Source organism: Terrapene carolina, unplaced genomic scaffold (genome assembly GCF_002925995.2).
Source record: "Terrapene carolina triunguis isolate 2854851 unplaced genomic scaffold, T_m_triunguis-2.0 Scaffold58, whole genome shotgun sequence".
Taxonomy (NCBI): Eukaryota; Metazoa; Chordata; order Testudines; family Emydidae; genus Terrapene; species Terrapene triunguis.
In genome coordinates this window covers 48,895,468-48,910,825 of record NW_020664409.1, presented here as the reverse complement: position 1 = coordinate 48,910,825, position 15,358 = coordinate 48,895,468, and the positions used below count along the sequence as shown (strand labels likewise).

The 15,358-nt window shown below is 43.0% G+C and overlaps 1 protein-coding gene across 1 annotated transcript in view; it reads right to left on the bottom strand.

Annotated features, from left to right (window-relative positions):
* Positions 1-10,449: 10,449 nt before the first annotated feature.
* Positions 10,450-15,358, bottom strand: part of TGS1 (trimethylguanosine synthase 1) — a 45,853-nt gene continuing 40,944 nt past the window's right edge. Inside the window, exon 13 of the mRNA XM_024222274.1 lies at positions 10,450-10,735. Within this exon, the coding sequence (XP_024078042.1) occupies positions 10,619-10,735 (117 nt within the window). The 3' untranslated portion in view covers positions 10,450-10,618. The remainder of the gene's footprint in view (positions 10,736-15,358) is intronic.

Sequence of the window (15,358 nt, the reverse complement as noted above, 5' to 3'; positions counted from 1 at the left end):
GACATCAAGGTAGAATAATCAGATTTCTGTAACAAGTCATTAAATATATTAATATTTTGAAAACTTTCACCCTATTCTGTATTTTCCTTCCCAGGAGTGAAGAAGAATAGTTTGCTGTAATTTGTGTGTTGTTTACATCTACTTGTGTGAGTCACTCAGTGGTGGTTTTTATTGAATATATATGACTGACATTGAACGATGGCACTGTTTTCCTGTGATAAGCTTTGTTATATAATTGGTAGTGATGCTGGCTTTGCCTCTCGCTATTTGATAGCCATGAATAGCTAACGCTGCTGATGGAGATTAAATGACTTCAGGAATGATCTAAAGCAAAAGGCAACCTGTCCAAAAAAAAACAAAAAGAGACCTGCAGGAGAGAGACAGAGAGACCTCCCTCCACATCCCTGCCCCCAGCATTCGCTTAGTACGGTGTGGATTGTGTCCAGTGTTTTGTTTTATTTATTAGAAGAGGACACTGGCATGAGTTTATAGTTGCTAATTAAGAGTCTGCTGTACAAAATGGCAGCCTCCAACATAAAAGCCACCACTTTAAAGTGGTCCAAATACGCTCCTGCCCCCAATCTTTCCCCTCAAAGGTTGTATCATTCTAGCAGGAATAATCTGAACTCTCCTCTATGAGCCTCTGAACTACAAACAAAGTAGGGAGGAGTTTTAAATAATCTGTTTTACCCATGCAGGTTAGTTGTTTTCATTCTTCATCCAACCAGCTGACTGCCAGGGTGGTTGGCATTGGTTCTTGGTGTCACAAACCAGGATGTAGACTGTTAGGCCTAGTGATTGGAGCAAGAGCCAGGCAGCCAGTAACCAGAGCCAAAGGGTCAGTGCCGGAGTCAGGAACCAAAGCCAGGGGTCAGAGTTGGATTCAGGAAGCCAGGCTACAAACAAGGCAGGATTAGGACTAGAGCAAGGCAGGCCCACAGGAGAGCACAGCTGCAGGTGAGAGAGCAGTAGTTGCTGACTCCCTCCAGCAATCAGGCAGTGTCATCAATCAGGAGCCCCTGCTGCAGCTCAGCTGTGCTCATAGGCTGCCAGGAGACCCAGCAAGCAGAGCTACACATTCTCATTCCTGACACTTGGAGTTTCTTCGCCAGGGCCGTATATCCTCATTGCAGCTCATTTCTGATCACAAGCTCCCAGCTGGCTACGCTTTTTGGTTCAATTGTCTCTCTTAGAAAACTACATGGTCCATGGTGATCAAACTGATAGTCACTTCTAAAGGTCACTTTACTAAACCAGGCATGGCTGAGATTACAGAGTCATCTTGGATTCTTTGCCACAGCCCAGGCACCACTGTGCTCAGCGTTAGCCAGCAAGCAGCTCCTTCTAGGAGCTGGGTCTCTGTGTCCTGCTCTCACCATACAATTTGTTTCTACAGCCTGCCTGCCCCCCCATATACTCATATGGGAAAGCCCTGTGCCATAAGTCACACAGCATAGTCACATGGAAATTGTTGTTCATTACACAAGGCTTCACTAGTTGTACTTGTGGTGAATGCTTGGGGCATTAACTCCTTGTAAATTGCAATTCAGCATAAAAACAAGGTTGATCCCATTCCCAGGGAGAATTGCATAATAATAATAAAAAAACAATTTAAAGATTATTTCCCAGCACAAGGTTTCTTACCCAGACTCTTGGCCTTCTCCCAGGAAACCTCCAACATCCTGCTCTTGGAACACTTGTTTTCTTGACCCCTCCTTGGAGCACCTGTGTGAGCCTGAGTTGTAATTAACTACTTGTTTGCCAGGAACATACCCCCTTCCACTGGTCCAACTGCTCTACAGTAAAAAGGAACTCCACCATTAGGCTCAGTGATAACTAATGTCCATTGGAACTGGCTTCTCTGAGTCTACATCTGGACCAGAGAGCAGGGCCGGCTCCCGGCACCAGCTTGTCAAGCAGGTGCTTGGGGCGGCCACTCCGGAGAGGGGCGGCATGTCTAGCTATTCGGCGGTAATTCGGCGGACGGTCCTTCACTCCGGCTCAGAGCATAGGACCTCCCGCCGAATTGCCGCCGCAGATCGCGATCGCGGCTTTTTTTTTTTTGGGCTGCTTGGGGCGGCCAAAACCCTGGAGCCGGCCCTGCCAGCGAGTGTGTAATCCACACAATCCCCTATCCAGGTGTGACTGCTGTAGTCAGCTCTTGTAGCGTTGCTGGGCCAGGCTTTCTGCATTTAACCTTTTCTGAAGAGAGTTTCATATGAAGTACTTATATATCAAGAATGTATAGCATGCAGTTCGTTACCACCTTTGCCCTACTTGTCAGCTGTCTAGGTCACAGCACCTGGTACAAGATAATTAAGCCATTGGGACCTGTCCTGCTCTCAAGCCATGACTCTGTTTCACAGTAAAGCTGAGTGGGGACTAAAGCTACTTACCAGAATAAGAACTGCTGGTTGTCCTGTCACAAAAAAGTGACAAGTCCTCAGCGGTCTAGATGGCAGTGTCCTAAGATGTGACAAGAGTAATTTATTCAAAGTATATCAATCTGTGGTATAAACGCAGAGAAGCACCCATCTCTGTACTGCACATTCTGCTTTTACAGTGTTAGGACAAAGAATGGGGAAAGTGCTTTATTACCACCTTACAGCCCCTGTTTATGATGAATTTCTTTCCATCCAGCTGTTGATGCGTTCATCGTGCTGTCCCCATAGACCACAGGTGTCCCCATGAGAAAGCTGTTGTATTGTCTGGGGTGACTTTGGAAGGGGAGGGGAAGGACTTGTGACATTTAGGGAGAAGGAGAATGGCCTGTCAGAAGACCACAAAAATCATATACTGGTGAGTTTTTGAATATGTCACTGGCTGCACACCCACATAGCATGCATACAGTACAGCAGATTTTCAACAAAAACGGGTAGCTAGAACTGCTTTAAAACTCCCCATTTTCAGAGAACCACAGAGTGGCTGGCCAAAACCTCCACTCATTGCTAAAAGGAAGGCATTTGAAAATTCATTTGTGTTTGACTTGTACAAAGGCACCTAAAGAGCTGATTGCAGAGCCAGGAGCCCTGCTCCCCAGAGACCAGATATAACTGGTAGACAACACTACTATTGGTACATTTGCTAAAAGAAAGAGTAAATGTTAAAGATACACAAAAATTCAGGGTTAACTGCCAGGTTAATAGGAAGAATAGTCAAATGGCCAGATCTTACTCTACATTACTACAGCTGTTTTGCACAGCTCAGCAGGTCACTGGACAATCTCCCCTCCAGTTTCAGGGAATCCTTGGGCGGAGTATACTTGCTGTAGCACCTCCTAGATCACCCCCTATCCTTCCTAGTCACCTGTGTCAGGGTAGGGCTGAGGAGAACAGGCACGGCCATTGCAATTCTTAACTGCTGGAACAGCTCGGGGTGGGGTGGGGTGGGGTGGGGTGGGGCAGGGTGGAGCAGGGGTGTCTTTGAAAGCCAGCATAAGGAAGAACACCTCTTCTTTATGCTGGAAACCAGACCAGTGGGTGAATGAACCCAGGATTAGGGTATGCAAAGGACATCTTTGCTCCCACCTCCTCAACTTCCCTGACCACTGCTTGGCCATAGCTTAGGATTTGGCCACGTCTTTGTAAACCTCTGAGGTCAATATCCTAGCTCTTTTATTAGTAAATGAAAAGAACTCCCTGCAGTTACAGACAAATCTAGTTGCCTTTTTGCAGGTCCCATAACACCAGATTAGGTCCTTTTCTAGGTGGCCATGTCCTAGAAAAGGGGAGAGGGTTGGTGGAAAAAATATGTGGCTATTTGAGGAGTTTTGAGGGTTCTGCACCTGACTGACTTTGTACAGTATCACACTTGCATACTGAAGTACTTGTGGCACCTTAGAGACTAACAAATTTATTAGAGCATAAGCTTTCGTGGGCTACATATGCATCCGAAGAAGTGGGTTGTAGCCCACGAAAGCTTATGCTCTAATAAATTTGTTAGTCTCTAAGGTGCCACAAGTACTCCTGTTCTTCTTGCGGATACAGACTAACACGGCTGCTACTCTGACACTTGCATACTGTATGAATAGATTATACCCTTCACTAAGCTGAATATATTACTTGACATCTTAATGCATTTGACAAGTAAAAAATGAATGCAGCTAATATAATTTCCAAGTACTGTTTTACAGCATTTATTCCTGTCATTTGTTTTTAATTTATAAAAATGTTTAAACAATGTACTGTAGGCTTTCCTAACCTGACACACACTTGCAAAGATACCATTGTTTTGTTTGCATTTAGCTCAGATCTCCAATTATATCATCATGAATCCCAGATCCTAGTGGCAGATTTTACTGTGCTACACAACTCTGATTTACTTCAGCAGATACCAGTGTTATTGCTAGCCGATAGGTCATGCAATTGTTTCCCACTCCAAACTCCTGCAGTCAAGACAATGAGGTAGTAATTAAGGAAACACTGAGAAATAAATGTTGTCCATGTGATGGGGTTTACAGACCCCACACTAATCCAGAACAAGGCATGGCGTGGTACTGGGTCAGGGAGGCACTGCCCCTCTCTAGCTGGAAGCCCAGTGAGAGGAAGGAATGAATTACAGGCTGCACCAGGAAATGAGGCTGATGCCTAGAGTTGTAGCAGAGCAATTGCAGCCTTGGTAAGGCCACTCTGGGAGCAGTGGTCCATATTTCCTCCCACACTTCTTTGGAGCCAAGAACCTACGAGAGGCCCCAAAGAATGGGATGATGTTGTCCCCTGGCAGACAAAGCAGGTACTACTAAGGCTGACCATGCCCCAAATGGAGGCGCCACAGACCGATAGGAAGTGACTTGGGGGCGGGGGGGGGGGGAGAGTGTAACTTGGTGGACCAATGAGCAGTCTGGATACTGGGAACAGGGTCCTGGGTCAGGATCTGGTGGAGTGGGAGGGCCTGGGTCCCCCATCCATGCTGCCCCCTGTCTTGAGAGAAAGAGGGGACACACAGGAGAGACCGAGGCCCCCTGTATATGACTTAGCAGGGTGCCCTCTAGGTGCCCTCTAGGGCAGACTGAAAAGAAACGTGAAACCACTGTCTGACCACTAAGCTGGCTAGCTATCAAACTCCACCACTACAAAATTGGTGGAAAATTTGAGCGGGTGTCCTCGGCCCCAGGTGGTAGCCCAGACTTCAAAGAAACATTGTTGGTGGTGGCTCTGGCCTGAAGAAATAAAAGAGGGGTGCAGGTGGCAAAAAGGGTCAAGCTGGAGCAGTTTCTCCAAATTCTTCCACCCAGAGTATGGAAGTTGGTGGTGTGACACCAACCATAGAGTCTTCCAAAAGCAGTGACACAGACAAAATTACATGCAGTCTGCCGCCCCTGGTCCGGGAAATACCAAAGGTGGAACCTAGCTCAACCATGATGAATGCAGAGGAAGGGCAAGGAGGGGAGGTGCAAGAGAAACCTGGCTTCCCAATCCAAGGTTGGGATGGCCAACTGACCAGAGACTGCCCTTGGGAATTCAACCCCACAGAGAGATAAAACAGGAGGGAGGCTCCAGCCTGGGTTAGAGGCACTTCCACAGGAACACCGTTCAATGCGGGAGACAAGCAACAAAGGCCCTACACTGTCTGGCAACTGCTTCATGTGTGGACAACAGGGCCACTTCCAATGGGATTGCCTATACATGGACTGCAATTCAGGGCAGATCTGGGTGGCGGAATCCAGAGCCCACAAGAAGGGACAAAAAAATCGGTGGTTTCACTGCAGGTTAATGGGGTCATAATACAAAGGTGATACAAACGTATAAACAAAATCATCATACTTGACAAATCATAACATTTTCAGATACCTTACATGACATATCTGGTCATATTCCTTGCAATTTTATAATATTGGTATCAACAATATCATAAATGGTCACCCATATTCCGTATAGTGTCACACTACTTAAATATATCATGTTAACCTGCTGAAAGTGTGGAAAGAACAGGAGGGACTCCTTGTCATTCCATTCCCTCCTGAGCTCAGTCCCCAGGCTATGATGGTTCCCCACCCAGAGACAGTAACAATCAGATAAGAGTTACTACTTGAACAGGACCAGCAGATATGGATGGGAAGCTGCTGAGGAATTGATGTATTTTCTGCAACCCAAGGTTGGCCTCACCTGGTGTCTCACCATATAGAAACCAAACCCGGATGAAAACCATGGAAGAACGTGTGACCACTACCCAGGAAAACGTGGGCAACAGTGTGGCAGGAACTGCAGAATATGCTGACCCAGGGTATCGTCGAGGAGTCACACAGCAAGAGGGACTGTCCGGTTTGGCCAATGCACATGGCAGAGGGGCATTGCTGGCACATGATGGCATATATAACATTAGTAGATGTGCAGGTGAATGAGCCCTTGATGGTGTGGCTGATGTGGTTGGGTCCTCTGATGGTGTCGCCAGAATAGATATGGGGACAGAGTAGGCAACGAGGTTTGCTACAGGGATTGGTTCCTGGGTTGGTGTTTCTGTGGTGTGGTGTGTAGTTGCTGGTGAGTATTTGCTTCAGGTTGGGGAGTTGTCTGTAAGCGAGGACTGGCCTGCCTCCCAAGGTCAAACCGGACAGTCCCTCCACAAAAGAATAAATGGACACAAATCGGACATCAGGAATGGTAACATACAAAAGCCAGTAAGTGAACACTTCAATCTCCCTGGTCATTCTATTACAGATTTAAAAGTCACTATTATTGAACAAAAAAACTTCAGAAACGGACTTCAAAGAGAAACAGCAGAACTAAAATTCATTTGCAAATTTAACACCATTAATCTGGGCTTGAATAGGGACTGGGAGTGGCTGGCTCATTACAGAAGCAGCTTTTCCTCTCCTGGAATTGACACCTCCTCATCTATTATTGGGAGTGGACTACATCCACCCTGATTGAATTGGCCCTGTCAACACTGGTTCTCCACTTGTGAAGTAACTCCCTTCTCTCCATGTGTCAGTATATAATACCTGCATCTGTAACTTTCACTCTGCATCTGAAGAAGTGAGGTTTTTACCCACGAAAGCTTATGCCCAAATAAATCTGTTAGTCTTTAAGGTGCCACCAGACTCCTGGTTGTTTTTGTAGATACAGACTAACACGGCTACCCCCTGATACTTGATTTGTATTTGTGGCAACCTCTTAGCTCCCCCCTTCTTTTCAGAGACACCAAGGATATGCTCCTATTGGTAGCGTAGACTAAACTCGGGTTTTCTCTCTTCTTTATTTATTTAGGCTATAAAGCTTTTTGCAATAGCTATCCAAAATTCCCCTAGCACTGGTTTCCATAGTACTGACTTGTGTTACCTGCAGACGATCTACTGATGTACTATACACAGCTAATCTTGTGAACCCAGCGGAATTAGCACAGATCTCTTGCGTAGTCTTTTCTCTGTTAATCTGCCATACTGCACTCGAAGGTGAGCAGGGGGACTATTCACTGAGAATTATCTACCATGTTGCACTACATTAAGGTGAACAAAGGAACCAGCATTCATTTAGTCTTTCTGGAATTTGTTCCTCTGATATCGTGAGGTTCAACCCAGACCAGAAAGGGGTTTTGTAACTGGGTGCCTCTGTGCTGTGCAGTTTTGGTTCAGAGCCCTGACACCAGCAGCGTGCACATAGCACAGTGGCCTCACTCTGACTTCCACCAGCTTGCAGGGTGACACCAACACCCTCCCCCAAGCCCTGAGTTCTTCCCAAAAATCTTTCCTTGTCACACTCAGCCCCTCTTACTGTAGCACCCACAAAACCTTGTCAAGTTCACTGCTCTTTTAAAGAGACAGTACACAGCAGCGTATTAACAGGATTGACAAACCCTCTACTTCCATCAAGCTGGCTTATGATAAACGTAAAACAAGTTTTATTAACAAAGACATAGGTTTAAGTGATACCAAGTATAAAGACAGAAATGGTTACAAACAAAAGTAAAAATTATGCTTCTAAGACTAAAACTCAGTGTCTTTTGTTCAAAGCAGTTTGTCTCACCACAGTCATTCTTCCAGAATGGCTGGCCCGTTCTTTAGCCAGGACCCACACATGGAACTCAAAGTGCTTGGGTTTTTTGACTCCTTAGGTGACCAATAATGATGGGGTTCTATCTCCTTTTTATATTCTAGTAAGCCATTGAAAGGTACTTTGACAAGTAATCCCAGACAAAGTTTCTCTTTCCTGCTGGGGTGCAGACATTATGCTGTTTTCCTTCCCCCTTGATAGCTTTGTTTGCCTAGTGTGTCCCCCTTCATTGTCTCTGCCCGATGACCAGGCTGGTCAGATAAGCAAAAATACACATTCTTTTGTCTAGGGTAGACTGGGCTTATGCATTGCTTGCCATACATTTTAAGAACATAATTCTAGCACATATTTATATCTTTGTACACACCCTGTAAATATACCACACAAAGATTTTCAGAACCAGTGTGTTACTAGTTTGTAAAGGATACCTCACATCAGGGGTTCTCAACTTTTTCTTTCTGAGGCCCTTCCAACATGCTATAAAAACTCCAGGGCCCACCTGTGCCACAACAAGTTGTTTTCTGCATATAAAAGCCAGGGCCGGCATTAAGGGATAGCAAGCAGGGCAATTGCCCAGGGCCCCACACCACAGCTAAGTTGCTTAGGCTTCTGCTTCAGCCCTGGGTGGTGGGGCTCAGAACCAGAGACTTCAGCTCTGCGCGGCAGGGCTTAGGCTTTCGGCCCTGGCCCCCAGTGAATACAACACTGGTCCTGCTTGGCGGACCCCCTGAAACTTGCTCGTGGGCCCCTAGGGGGCCCAGACCCCTGGTTGAGAACCACTGCCTTACGTGACATCTTTTTAGATACAGATTATGACAACAGTGTGGCATGTGTAGTGAGTATGTTGGGCCTGACAAGAGTTGCTGACAGAGTAGAGAATCACAAATGGGCTTGTGTGTCTCAGTCCCTGCTTCTGCTATGATCCTGCTTCTGAGAGAGGAGCAACATTTGGCTCAGACATTCCTTCAGAAAAATAAATGGATGACAATCCCCTGCCCTCAAAGAAGCTGGATTTGTTGTCTTCTCTTCCCAACAAGGTCCCCTTGGGGTCTCTCAGGAAAGATACTGTTGTTCAAGAATCAACTCCTCAGAGATTCTACCCCTTTCTACTGTACTGGGGCCACATGGGTCTGTGTTTCCCCTAGAGGCCTCAGTTAGGTATATCAATAGAGATCCTGGAGGTCTGATATAGAAGTGGTAGCAAGGAGAAGGAGTTGGACCCAAAGGCCCCTTACCACACTTCCTGGCATTGGCAGCGTTCCATGGGGTGTCCAGTGCCCTCCATCTACAGCCTGAGGAAAGGGGGAGTAGATGGATGAGCTCCACAGAATGTGGCTGCTGGTGTGGTCTATAGGGACTCAGGTGCAATCTTCTATCAGGCACACTGCCCTTCTAGATTCTCTCCCCTCAGAGATGGGGGAGGGGAGTTGCTTGCCCTGGAACCAGTTCATTTCCAATCCTGCTTGGCTCTTTCCCTTCCCACGGCAGAGGGCCCAACCCTACCTGGCTTGGGACCGCACTCTGCCCACAGAGCCAGCTGAGCTCCCCAATGAGACATTCAATAAAGGGGAATAAGACATGGATCTTTCCTTATGCTTATGGCTTTTCTCTCTGAAGCCTGCAGGGGCCCCAGCCACTGCAAACACCTCAGAAGGGGAAGCCGAGTTAGGGGACAGTTTTCCCAGAAAGCAAAACGGAGCCCAGGGACACAAATGGGAATTAGACAGACACATCAGTGAGTCACACTGCTAGTTAGAAATTTGAAATAAAGTTTGGAATTTCCTTCAGAAAGGTTCTGCAGCAGCAAGGGCTGGGTGAACAACCGGCCACGGGGAAGGCAAACAGACTGGAGGGAATTTCAGGGGGAAGGCTATTGCCCTGCTGCCAGGGACTGACAAATCCGGTCCTGCCCACAAGCCTCAAGCAGGCTGAAATACCCCTGGTAACAGGTCTGTGGACCCTAGCATGATGAACAATGACCATATACATGTTTTCCAGCTGAACTGAGAGCTGCTTAACTCTGACTTTGGTAAGTCTTTGGTAGGTTTTCCCATATAGTAGCTTATTATGTTTAATTATTTAAGCATGGACCATAGATTTTTATAAATTCTTTTTTTTTTTTTTTTCCCTCAGAGAAACTCCATTTTCATTATTTGTTTCTGGAATTAGTTTGTACTAAGTACTAGATATCTCTCAATTTGTTTTGAATATTATGCAGGTTTGGAAAACTGATAAACACAAAAACACCTATTATAAAATATAATTTAGGTTCTGCATGCATATTTGAACAGAGCCTTGAACTCCGGTATTGTGACATGTATAATTCTGAAGGCAGCTTTCCCTAGATTTACAATAAGATCTTTGGTAATGAAAACTACTAAAGTTTCATTTTGTTATTTTAATTAAAGAAATACATCAATGTCGAAAATCTTATTATAAAAGTATTTTATTGACATATTTGCAACGAACAGGATGAAAACATATTTAACAAAAAATGAAAGGAGAAAAAAATTAAACAGAAGAAATTTAACCAAAGCCAACAATTAGAGACAAAGGGAAATCAAGTCTATATTATTAGGAAGTCTAGAACACTATGATCCATTTCTTACTTGGGTATATATGCACTGAGTTCAGGATACATCTCGTCTGATTAGGTCACCAAAATAAACAGTTATTGTCTTCAATTTGTTATTGAGAAAATTTTGTTCTATTTCAACTTGACCTCCTGGCCCAGCTAAGGAAGCAACCTAAAAAGAATAAAAACAAATAAAAACAGAAAAACAAGCAATTTCAAAACATGTCTTTCATTCATCTCACATAACCAAACATCATCAAAAGTGTTTTCTTTGCTACTATTAAAATGGGGACACATTCCTCGGTAACACTGAAAAATCTCCCCCTAAATATTTAAACAAACAACAAAACAATGGCTGATTAGTGTCTATGTGCCATTGGTGCCTCTGAAAAATCTCCCCCCTTCATAGCTATTAAAACAGTAGGACTACATATGTGGAAAAATGCCTGCTATTGTTTCACACTTCAGTGTTATTTAAAACAGGTTACCATAAATGTTAATCCTGAGGTACAGGACCCTCAGTGTTTTGAGAGCACTGCAGTTCGCCCATCTCACTTGCAGCAAACAGCAACAGGAAGGCACCAAAATGCCAGACAGTCCCGAAATTTTATAGATTATCAGAGCTAAATCTTAAGAATCAAGGAAAGGATGAAAGATTGCATGGGAGTTGACTGCTCAAGAAAAAATATGGGATGAGAAAAATGTGTCACAAAAAAACCCTTGACTAGACACTTATTTTTTTATTTTAAAGTCTCACACAATGTTTAGAATAAAACAGCTAGCAAACTGACTGGCTGCTGTTGAATGTTCCAGATAGAAATCCTAGTCCCATTGAAGTCAATGGCAAAACGTCTACTGAATCTACTGATGTTCAGTTACTATGCTTTGCACATCCTTAATGCTCCACTAATTTTAAAGGAATATTTACAGGACAGTAGCAAAGAGAACTTGGTGCAGCAGGTGCTCTCATTCTATGACGATCGCATTCAGCAATTGTGTTCTTCCTACTTCATATTTACAGTATGCAGTACCATTGTGCCAAGTGTGAGCAATAGGAAATACTTGTTTATTACAGCAGTACATGTGATGGCCTACCACAAGAAGGAAAGAAAAAATATAGGGAAGGTAATTGAAAATGTATCTAAAGAAAAAAAAGAAAAGGTACCCTTGAAGACCCTGATCTGGCAATGTGCATGGGCAGGCAGCTGTGCCGATGCAAGGCCTCCTTGATTTCAGTGTGGTTCCAGACATGTGCTGCAGTCTGCCTGCAGTGGTTAAACGACTGGGTGGCACCCAATGTGATAAATTGATACACTTTACTGTCTTTGCCTCAGTTTTGCATTCAAATTGCTCCCAAGAAAGCAAAGGTACAAAGTGATTCTATGCTGACTAAAATGTTAAGGTCATGGACTGCAAGCCTGCAGTTGATTTTAACTGACCTTTAGACCAAGAAGTCCATGGCAGCAGCTGCTAAAATGCAAAATTAAGTATGCACTGTTACCTCTTCTAAACTCCTTTGAGACTTATACATGAGTTTATATTTAAACATGCTGAACTTCCTCTTATTTTTGTATTAGTAAAAAACCAGCTACTGTAATAGAGAGGAAATAACATTAATTTAAATTCTACTTGTGAACTTTTTTATGCAAATCAATAATGACTATATATTAATTTGAAACAGACATTTATTTTCTTACTTACAGCAGCAGACAAAAACAAAAGCATTAAAAGCTTTTTCATCCCACAGTTTAATGTTAATAAGAAAAGACACTGTTCTTGTCAAAATGCAACCTAACACTTAAGGCAAAAAAGCAGAAGCTGACTGAAGTATTTATAAATAGCACAAGAATCTGAATTTGGCAAGTGGTCAGGAATGTTAAATGTTCTGACTTATTTTTTCTTACTTGAAGTTTTAATGGCAAAGTTGTTAACATCTAAGGGCAAAACAAATTTAAGGAGGTTAGTTTTGTGCTACTCTTCTTTAAGTATTCTGTATAAGAAAAAGCATTAATCATCCCTTCAAAAGTGTTGGAATACGTATGTTTTATAATTAGATTTGTTTAAGTTAATACATCAATATTTTGGAAGAGACTACTCAGTATGAGAACAGGTACCTACACAATGCCAGCAAAAAGGCATTTCAATATAATTTCAACACACTTAGGAATAGAATTTGCAGCATGAAAGGTTTCTGTGCATGACTAATGAATTCCTACTAAACAACAGAAGCATTTAATAAAAGTGTTTGATAAAGTCAAAAAAAGGACTGATTTCTTTAATTTTTCCAGCTTCCTAGTAAGCCAAATGGAAACTACACAACAGTGTATCAATACAAAGAAAAATAAAATGTTGGACTTAGCTGAAATGCAGGACATAAGCGTTGAAGAAAGGTAGCACGTACTGAAGCACATTGAACAATTACACTGTGTGTGGCTATTTATAGTTTCATACTATTAGATCGAGGATGAGTATAGTTACAATTTCATTCAACCACTAAAAATACTTTAAACAAAGTGTGACAAGATTCCTTGAAGCCAATTAAATATACAAGTTTAAACAATATAGGGAAATTAAACAAAATGTAGTATAAAAGTCTCAAGATTCCAGAATGCCATGAACTACACAGGTTGTCTGCTCAAATCCCACCCACACTCTATGCTAATTCCTCAACCTTCTTTTTGTTGAGGGGCGGTCCAGAGAAACAAACAGAATTCAGTACAGAAGTGCTGCTCGCTCATATGGAACAACCTGCATGCAGGAAAAAAATCTAAGAACATTTTCCAATTACGTTCACGTACAAATTACTGGAGATCTAATTACATACAAGATACTTGCCGGCAATTATAATCAGCAGGGTTCAATGAATCCTGACAGTTATAGAGGGGGAAAAAACCCAGCATTACACAAGACTAACTACACACTAATTGACAAATGCTTTTAAAAACTTCAATTACTGCCTTCCTCAATCCTTATTCCCTCCTTTGTTATTTCAAAACATTCTGTTCTTTCATCTCCCATTATTCTTAGAAATATCAATATGCACCTCCCATTATTCTTAGTAAAATTATTAAAAAAAAAAAAAAACACCAAATTTTCTGACATTTCTCCTTTCTACTCTAGTTACATTTTAAATAATATAAGGGGATGTGAAAAAGGAAATATGAGCACGAAAGTAGATCTGGATAGCTACGTTATCTTAGACAATGATTAAAAATTATGGCTCTTTTTAGGTTAGCAATTAAGGTAATGTGCAAACTTACTATATATGCTGAGAGTACATGATCCATCATGGAATGTTTCTCTGTCCTCTTCTTTTTCTCGTACTTTCTTCAGACCTAAATTCCTTAAAGCAGCTAATCTAGGCATCAATTTCCTCCACTAGCTGGACTTACGATGCATAGACTCCCCTAAAATGCCCAACTTCTTTGATTGCTCACACTGCCATTTTGCTTTCTCTAAAGAATCAGTCTTACAACTGTGCTATGGCACCCATGTCACTTTATACAATATGTAGATAGAAAATTAAGATTAATATTCTAATAACCTAGAAGCTAACAAAAATCCTAACCTGTTAAGGAAAGATGATATTCTTTAAATGCTTTGGGCTTTACACAGAATACAACGAAGTTCCAATTACTCGCTATTCTTTCAGGCAGCATTTTTCATGTAAGTACTTTAAAGACCCAATGAAGAATGACAACTACACCCCTACCTCGAATAACGCTGTCCTCAGGAGCCAAAAAATCTTACTGCGTTATAGGTGAAACCGCGTTATATCGAACTTGCTTTGATCCACCGGAGTGTGCAGCCCCGCACCCCCGGAGCACTGCTTTACCGCGTTATATTCGAATGCGTGTTATATCGGGTCGCGTTATATTGAGGTAGAGGTGTACATATGGGAACCCCTCAAAACTCTTGTGTTATTTAAAAACTGAGATAAGCCCAAACCAAAATCCCAGATCCAAGCACCTTGAAATTTAGCAAATCCAGAACTGATCCTGTGATTCTTTCTATTTTGTCTTGAGTCTTCATTAAATACTAGAGAAGCTGAGTTTGTTTTATAGATGAGATGCATTTTAAAAGCCAAGTACAGTAAGTATAGTTACCTGGCAAAATCTATGAATCTAAGTTCTTCTCCTGTGCCAATCAGTGCACATTCAAATTAACATAAAATCTCCCTGTCTCTCACTCTTTGCCTTTAACTATTCGGAAGGGAAGTTGTAAAAGACCCCAAAAGTGGGACTGTCCCTATAAAATCGGGACATCTGGTCATCCGACTTTGCTATGTCTTGGACCTTGTCTAAAAAGCAATGCTAACCAAAGGGATCAGCAGCAGTTTTAAGGACCAGCTCCTCACAAAGCTACAGAGATAGAAATCCATGTCATACAACATCTGAAAGCTGGGTTAAGCTACTCAACATTATTGTCTATGCCTTGTAGGTCATGAGATAGACTATAATCAAATCTCATGCTTCAGGCTTCAGCGGGTTGTCTGCAGGGGTCAGGAAGGAATTCCCCCCCCCCAACGCATAATTGGCTAGGTGTGTTCTGGGTTTATTTGTTCTCCCCTTCCTCTGAAGCATCAGAGATTGGCCACAGCTGAAGACAGGACACCGTACAGGATGGACCAGTGCTCTTGAGGTATTCAGAAATTCCTCTTTCTAGATGCCTGGATGGTGCGTCTTGCTCACATACTGATTGCCAGACTTAGGTTGGGAAGGACTAGCAGGACCCCTGGGAGTTTCTCCTCCTTCCCCTGCATTGTGGGGTGTGGTTTGCCCGCTAGGATCATGCA